The 8917-nt window shown below is 41.3% G+C and overlaps 1 protein-coding gene across 1 annotated transcript; it reads left to right on the top strand.

The window, feature by feature from the left end:
* The first annotated feature begins 218 nt into the window (after positions 1-218).
* LOC106631809 (endogenous retrovirus group K member 6 Pro protein-like) lies at positions 219-3279 on the top strand. Its single transcript, XM_014306914.1, has 4 exons — positions 219-530; positions 985-1068; positions 1695-1777; positions 3138-3279. The coding sequence occupies exons 1-4, from the start codon at positions 219-221 to the stop codon at positions 3277-3279; spliced, it is 621 nt and encodes a 206-aa protein (XP_014162389.1).
* Positions 3280-8917: the final 5638 nt, after the last annotated feature.

Raw genomic sequence — 8917 nt, 5'->3', positions numbered from 1 at the left:
GGTGTCACTGGAACTTCACACAAGAGACAAGACTTTTTAATAATTGGTAAGGACAGAAGAAGTATCCTCGGACTTGTCACTTACCCCTCGATCATCTCGGCAAATCATAGTGAAGAGCTGACAGTTCTAGCCAAAGCTCTTCTACCACCACTGACTGTTCCAGAAAATACCCCGGTAGCAAAGCTATTGCTTTGCCACCACATGCAGTGGAACAAGTCATGCCAGTGTTTGATCAGCAACACGCTTCCTGGATAAAACACATAGGTCGGGATCAACCCACCGTCACCTGTCAATTGATCTGTGGCAAAAAGTCAATCACCATCAGAGGGATACTCAACACAGGGGCCAATGTCACAGTCATATCGTACATCTTTTGGCCCCAGGAATGGAAGTTGGTTGCACCCTTGCGTTCTCTCACAGGCACACGGGGGAGTTCCCTGTGTCTGCAGAGTGAGAACACAGTTGTTGTCACAGGACCAGGAGACAAAACAGCAATCATTCATCCTTTCATTGTGCAAAAGCCCATCACTGTATGGGGAAGGGACCTTTTAGCACAACGGGGTAAGAAATTGGAAGTGGATTTTTAGTGGGGGTCACTGTGGCACTCACAACTCTGAAACTGACTTGGAAAACAGACAATCCTGTCTGGGTGAATCAGCGTCCCCTTGAACGAAAGAAATTGAGTGGTCTGAAGAGCCTGGTCAAAGAACAACTGCAAAAGGGACACATCAAATCAACAAAGAGCCCATGGAATTCTCCAGTGTTCGTCATTCAGAAGAAAACCTCAGGTTCATGGAGACTGCTGCATGATCTCAGAAAAATCAACGAGGTCATCGAGAACATGGGACCACTTCAACTGGGACTACATTCTCTCTCAATGATTCCAAGAGGTTGGCCACTTGTGATCATTGATCTCAAGGATTGTTTCTTCAGCATCCCGCTTCATCCAGATGATGCTCCTTGACTTGCATTCTCTGTCCCAAGCATCAACAGGGAGGAGCCTCTGCCAAGGTACCATTGGGTGGCTCTTCCACAAGGCCTGAAGAACTCGCCGACTATCTGCCAATGGTATGTGGCACGAGCTTTGTCTCCGGCACGGAAAAAAAGCCCGGGGGCAAAAATCATTCATTACATGGATGATTTGCTCATCACAGCACCAACACAACAGGAGCTGCAAGAAGCCCGTGACTGTGTGATTGCAGAAGTGCAAAAATGGAATGTCAAGCAGACCCCCTCAGCAAAGCAATCTGCGGAATCAGCGTTTTTAAAATTCAGGGGATCACACCATGGAAATACCTGGGGTGGAAGATCTCAGAGTGAACAATAAGACTGCAGAAAATGGAAGTATGCTCAAAAGCCAGCAATTTGCATGACCTGCAACAGCTTCTAGGAGAAATCAGCTGGATGAGACCAATCTTGGGGATCACAAATGATGATATCCCATCATTGCTTGATCTTTTGAGAGGGGACAATAACATTTAATCTCCCAGAACTCTCGCACCTGAAGCACAAAAAGAACTTGACAAAGTTGCAGAGATCATTCATCAGAAAAAGGCACACAGTTTTGTGGAATCACTGCCCTTCCAGTTGGCAGTGTTGGGGGAAAAAATACAGTTTCATGGCCTGATTTTTCAATGGGATTCATCTCAAAGAGACCCTCTCTTAATCACAGAGGGGATTTTTTTATCTTACAGGTCTCCAAAGACAATCCTCATGGACCTGAAGATGGCATCTCAAATTATTATGAAAGCAAGGATCAGGTTGCTGACAATGTCAGGCAAAGATTTTTCAACAATTTATTTACCACTGAAAAAACAATATTTTGACTGGGCAATGCAGAAATAAAAATAATTGGTAATTGCATTGTTAGGGTATCCCGGTGTTTGCACAATTCATTTTCCAAGCCATAGGTTGCTGAAAGCAAAAATAAGTTTTCGGGAAAAGCCTAAAAAAGTGAGGAACCATTGGACAGGATGACGGTATTTACTGATGGTTCAGGGAAGACTCACAAATCAGTAATCACGTGGCAAAATTTGGTTACAGGAGATTGGGACTCAGACATAAAGATAGTGCAAGGTTCACCACAAATTGTGGAGTTGGCAGCAGCGGTCAGAGTTTTTCAATTGTTCCAGCAACCCCTCAATTTGATCACAGATTCAGCATATGTTGCGAATGTAGTCAAACAATTGGAAGAATCACTTTTAAAAGAGACAAACAATGACATTTTATATTCATACTTAGCATGTATGAGAACATTTCTGGAAAACAGGAAACACAAATATTTTGTTGCCCACATCAGAGTACATTCTTCTCTTCCAGGATTTCTAGCAGAAGGGAATGCCCATGCAGACAAATTAACCATGTCCATTTCACAAACTTTAGCAGACATTTTTGAGTAGGCAAGATTGAGTCATGCATTTTTTCATCAAAATGCACAGGCATTGATGGAATCCTTTCACATCTCAAAAAGCCAAGCAAGGGAAATCATTAGTGCTTGCCCAGACTGTCAGCTTGTACAACCACCTGCATCCACAGGAGCAGTCAATCTGAGAGGATTGCAGAGTCTCCAGTTGTGGCAAACTGATGTCACAAAATATCCATCTTTTGGGAAACTCAAAAATATTAATGTCTCAGTTGATACTTTACAATTTTTGCATCCTTACACACAGGACAAACCATACAAGATGCCTGTCGACATTTTTTGCAAGCTTTTGCGCCATTAGGGGTGCGACAAGAAATAAAAACAGACAACAGTCCAACTTATATAGGGAAAGTGTTTGACAAATTTCTGAAAAAGTGGGGTGTCAGACATACCTTTGGTATCCCCCACTCTCCCACAGGTCAAGCAATCATTGAAAGAACACATCATACCCTGAAATCTCTTTTGGATAAACAAAAAAGGGGGGAGGCAGAAGCAACACTTCACATGCAGTTGAACAAAGCTTTGTATGTGTTGAATTTTTTAAACAGCTCTTTTTCGGAGCCCACTCCACCAATTATCAGACATTTTTCCAAGAGCACACAGGCAAAATTAAGGGAGAATCCTTTAGTTTTGGTCTGAAATCCAGACACAGGACAAATTGAAGGTTCTTTCAAACTAATTACTTGGGGCAAGGGTTTCACTTGTGTTTCCACAGGAAACCAAAGTGGATGTCAGCAAGACACATGAAGCCCTACTGGACCCAGATGCAAGCAGACACGGATCCTGGAAACAAAGAGGCAAGCACACAGATGGAAGCAGATGACGAGGCCGTGAACATCTCTTCAATCAACATATAAGGAGTTCAAGGACTTGGGGTTTCTTTTGGGGCTTGGGTGTCATTACATTGCAAAGCTTCTCAGATTTGCCTATGATTGAACCAAAAGAAAATGTTTGGGAAGCTTTGGCCAATGTAGCAGGGTTGGACAGCATCTGTTTGACACATTCAAGGCCGAGGAAACCATTTTCGACATGCTTGATAGGCTTGCCAGTGAATGAGTGACCAATTCCAAAGAACATCCCTCCAAAGGTCTCGTAGGTCATCTCAAATCCTGTGGATGGATGGCGTGTTTGGTTACAGTTTCTTCCTGTGTCTCCTTTTGAACCTCATGAACTGGAAATTCTTGGTTCAACAAAAATAAATTTTTGTATAAAATTCGGTTTTTCAGAAGTGACACAAACAAAGAATAAAACAATAGATGTCATCCCAAATCATATCATTTATAGATATGCGTCCTCTTGGTGCAAATACACCAAGGTGTCAAGCAAACCATCCCTCCAGGTTCCAGCACAATTGCTGAAAGGACTCTTGTTTTCACCATCGTGGAACTTTTGAAAACAGCTTTTTACATTTTAGTGGGGCTTTTAATTCTTCTGCTCCTTTTGCCATGCCTTTTTCAGTGCATGCAACGGGCCATGAACAGGGCTGCAAAAGAGGTGTTCTTGGTCCAAAAAAGACGGGGAGATGTCGGGACCCAGGACATTCCTTTGGCTGTCTGGGTGATTTGAGACCCTGGCAAGGGGCTCAGAGACCTTGACATGGAGTCAAAAACACCCGTGCCTTCAATTTTAGCCCATGGAATAAACTACCAACTTTGTGTGAGGATTTACAAGCCACAAGAGTTTGAGTAGAATGGTAGTTAATTTGTCACAGGGTGAAAAAGTAGAATTTTGGGGTTTTTAGAATGGGGGCTCAAGAGGCAAGATGGAGGAATCTGGGCGTGCCCTGTCTTTCTTCTTCTTCTTCTTGTCCTCCATCTTCTGCTGTGGTAGTGACACTTCTGCATTAGTTTAGAATAGAGACAGACTGCCTAACATAGGTGATAGGTACTGGAAAATTATTGTAAATAAAGTATACATAATTCTTAGTATAAAAAACGTGTAATAAAGGGTAAAAAATTATGGAAGAGACGAGTGAGCAAATGTGAGAGAAATGGCTGTGCACAGACACTGAAGTGAGAACACTCAGTGAATTAGAGGAGTGCTCCAGGCACCAGTCCAGAGATTTCCCTGTCTCTGAAGGATACACCATTTGAAAGGGACCTGCACAGCAGCAGTTCATGAAGGACTGCAGCCCATGGGAAAGACCCATGTTGGAGAAGTTCATGAAGGATTGTCTTCTGTGGGTAAAACCCCATGCTGGAACTGGGCAAGAGTGTGAGTAGGAAGGAACATCAGAGACAAAGTGTTATGAACTAAACACAGGCTTAATTCCTGCATATCCCTGCACTGCTCATGAGAAGGAGGTAGATGAGTTGGGAGCCTAGGAAGAAGGGAGGGATGGGGGGAAGGTGTTTTTAGGTTTGTTCTTATTTTGCAGTGCTCTGCTTTATTTTATTTGCAATAAATTAAATTAATTTCCCCAAACTGAGTCTGTTTTGCCCATAACTGTAATCAGTAAGTGACCTCCCTTTTTCTGTCTCAACTCATGAGTTTTTGATTTTTTGTTTTTTCCTCTCTTGGTCCGATTGAGCAGTTGAAGTGATAGAGTGGCTTGGTGGGCACATGATGTCCTGCCAAGGACAACCCACCGTACGCACTTATCCTGGCTGTCAGGCTGGGTTTTGGCCTTTCCACTGAGAAGCATTGCCCTCCTGGGAGGCTGCAGTTGGCACCCTGTACATCATAGGGTCCTCAACTGACTGAAGAGTAATAATTGATACCAATAAAAATGGTCACGAATGGGTCTTAAGCAGGCAGAGAAGACTAATTTGTTTCCGTCCCTTTTGAACTGTAACAGGGAAGAAGCCTAAATGAAATCCCTTTGTGGATTTGGATAGAGGAAAGGGTTTGTCTAATAAGAAAAGAGGTTTGTGTGAGGCCTGGATGTGTTCAGTCATATCGTCATAGATTTTTAAAACTAATTTTTCATTTGGAATATAAAATAGATATTTCCCAAGGTAGTAGATCACTTGCAGTTTTTTATGCATGGCCTTTAAGTGCTGAAGTCAAATGAGTTACACCATTAAAAACTGAACTGCACCTCAGCAGTCCACAATCCCTGGCCTTCTCTGACCAGAGACCTCCAAAAGTCTGCCTCAGTGATTTCCATGCATGTTGCTCTCCTGACTGAGGAGCTACAGCCCCAAAAGCTCCTTATTGCTCAAGGTTAGAGAGGACTGAGGTGCAGCCTGTGAACAGCAGTGTTTTCTAGGATGTGAAGGGTTGAAAACTAGCAATAACCCCAGGGAGAAATTGCAACACTGATGATTCTGAGAGAGGAGATAACAACAAAAGAGAAGGTAAGGATTTTCTGGAGATGTGGAACAAGGGCAGAGCACTATATGAGCTAAAGGAAAGCAATCTGCCACCAAAATTGTGCTAGCAAACTTCCTGGCATGAGAGAGGTTTGAGAGCGAAAGTAGAATAATTAAGCAGTAAAAGCACATTGAAGCTCTGAAGTAAGGTGGGGAATAGCATTATGTTACATGTTGATGCAGTCATTCAGAAGACTACTTCTGATTCTGAAACCTCTTCCAGAAGGTATTCAACTGAAAACTGACTCATTGATTCAGTAATGTCTTAAGGAAAAAGACCAAAAAGTACCTGAAAGGCAGTATCTGATCATCTTCCATCCTCAGTCTTTTCACAGATAAAAGAAACAGAGTCTAGGAAGGGACAAAATTAACATGAGCCAAATAATTTTTCTTTTTGGCTCTTCATAAAAAAAAAGAAAATATTTGTTGAAAATAGCTGGCTGAGGGAATATAACTTCACAGGATGAACAATTCCACGTAACAGTCACAGGTCTATATCTCCACTAACCCAGGTCCCAGTAAACAAGTTATTCATCTGTTAAAAGCAGTCCTGTCTTAAGTTAGCTCAGGGAAGGAGCTAGAACACAAGAACAGAGCCAAGAAATGGCCGTGAAATTTTTATTTCTGGCTTTCTGCCCTTCTAGGGCTCTCTCACAACCCCAATTTCCTCAGAGAAGTGTTTTGGCAGAGGGGATGCTTGCAGAGCCTGGGATATGAACTGTGTGGGCTGTAGCCAAGAGTCCCTCCATGTGGCTTCCTGAGCCTTGCCTTATTTTATCTCTCCCACTGTCCCTGCCCTTGGGATGGCCTCAGGGTGCTGTGGATAGATTTAGGAGTCCAACTAGTTTGCACATTCACGGATTTTTCATCTGAACAGCAAGTTGTTAATAGCATCATCAGTTATCTCCTCGATCATTGTGAAGAACACACTAACAAAAATTTGGTAAGCATTTGGAAATATCTCAAATTATTTCAAAGATTTTAAAAAGCACTCATAGGGAATCTGGACTGATGCCATTCCCCTACCCTATCACCTTTAACTGATCATTCCCATGGTGGGTATCTGCTGCTTGATTTGCAAATGTTTAGTGCTGAGTTATGGAAGTTGCTGAAGACATTTAAGTTATTAAACCTTGGAAGAACATTAGGCATTAAGACTCTGTAGTATAAAATGGCTTGTTTTTTCATTGAGATTTTAAATTTCAACTGGTACTTTTAAACATCTGTGTATTAGGCCAATTTAACTCAAAATTCTATTGCATACTTTGTAAGAGGCATCCATACAATAGAATTATTACTAGCCTTAATTGTTGGCAGAGACAATATAATTCTGTTACAAGGCTTCACAGAAACACTGCAAATATAACACATACATAAATTGCTTCTTACCGATGTAAAAGTCCCTTCCCAGTTAAGCACATCTGTGCTGTGAGAATATAGAATGTCACATATTTTCCTGGGAGCAAATAGCAAAACTGCAGAGTCTACTGAAAGACCTACTGGCAATTAGTCTGCTGAAGGGTCAAAATTTGAAAGGTAATGCTAATTCTCTTATAAATCTTAGAAAATTTCAGTGCTCGGAACCAAAGCAAAGAGCATTCAGTTAGATTTACTTCCCAGTCTACAACTATTTGTTCTTCCATTTAATTTGAGCTAGGAATAGAGAAAAAAATGCTTTATCACTGTGTCACCTGCATAAGCTGTTATATTTGTTGATCCCTCCCTCAGGAAGATGCAAAAGAGAACACTATTCTCATCACCTCCATCAGCCACAGAAGAACTCAGCTGTGTAGGCCAAAATTAGACATATCAAAGCACCTTTGATCACTTCATTTTCTGTCAAGTTCTCTCCAAAGCAAGCACTGTCTTCCATAATGGATTGTATTACTTTGAAATGTCATATTTAATGTGTGTTCATTCCTTCAGATCCCTGATACTGTCTAAGGTGCTGACTGAGCAGCACCACACGGAGAGCCTTGCAGGTGGGTCTATTAATTTCAGTGTGTTCCTGCTTCTCAACAGCATGTGGTTTAATTGCAGAATTGGTGAAGCAAGGGCATCGCAAGAATTTATCTCCATTTTTCTGTGTGTGCACAACCACAAAGTCATCCTGCAGTGTAGGTTTGAATGAGTTATGGGACCATAAAAAAGTACTTCAATTCACAAAGCTATCAACTCTTCGTCATGAAACAAAAACACCTGCCAGAAGAGTTTTATTCTTACTTGATAATCACAGCACAACTAGGCATGGGACAAAGCCATCATTTAAAGGGATATTATTATGCAGCAGACGTGCTCTGAGGAACCATAGTCTAAATTTAGTCACTAATTAGAAAAACACATTTTACAGATGTCATTAATTAGCCAACAATCTGAGAACTGTCTCTTTCAAAAAGGAAATGTAATATTCATTAGTAAAGTACCCACCACAGGATTTGACTTCTCTTGCCCAATAGATCCAGAAATGGGTCATAACTCTTGTAGGTAACTTCTTGTTTTCCACTGATAAAATTAATTCTAAGCTAATTTAGATAATATTGAAATTATGCCCTTGAGAAGAAACTGCAGAAATACACATCAAGCCAGCATTCATACATCACTTCCCAGAGTTTTATGAAATTCCTCTTCTGTCTTTCAGTTTGTTTGGACACAATCAGATCATACTTTTGTCTAATAATCTGTGACTCAGAAACTTCATTTTTCATACAGAAGTGCTAAAATGCTGAGGAATTCTTGTAGTTCCAGGAGTCAGGTCCCTGAAAAATCATCTGTGGCATCGGTAAAATACCAAAGCTGACACTTAGAAATGATCAAGTAAGTTGAAATAAAACTGCAATATGAGGAACAGGATGAAAGTGGTGGGAACATAGCTTTCTCTGTCAAATGAAAAATCTTGAACTCTGAAAGAAAAGAATGTTTCAAATATTTCAACCAAGAGAAAAAACGATTGTAAAATGTTACAGTGTTGATTTATGTGGGCTGTGGTTCAGTGGCCATACGCACTCGATTTTTTTATTCTTTGCACTGGGTCATATTTCTCATAGTGTCTCATTTTGGGAAGGAAAATGGCTCAAGAAACTTGTAAGGAATTCTTCGGCCGCAGACACATTCCAGAAAATGTAAAGTGTACCTAGGTAGCCTGGAAATGGAAAACTATAAGGACATGGGGCATCTGTTCTGC

The sequence above is a fragment of the Geospiza fortis genome, unplaced genomic scaffold, assembly GCF_000277835.1.
Source record: "Geospiza fortis unplaced genomic scaffold, GeoFor_1.0 scaffold194, whole genome shotgun sequence".
Lineage (NCBI taxonomy): Eukaryota > Metazoa > Chordata > Aves > Passeriformes > Thraupidae > Geospiza > Geospiza fortis.
Note: the sequence above shows the minus strand (reverse complement) of the source record. Positions and strands in the feature narration are given on the sequence as shown.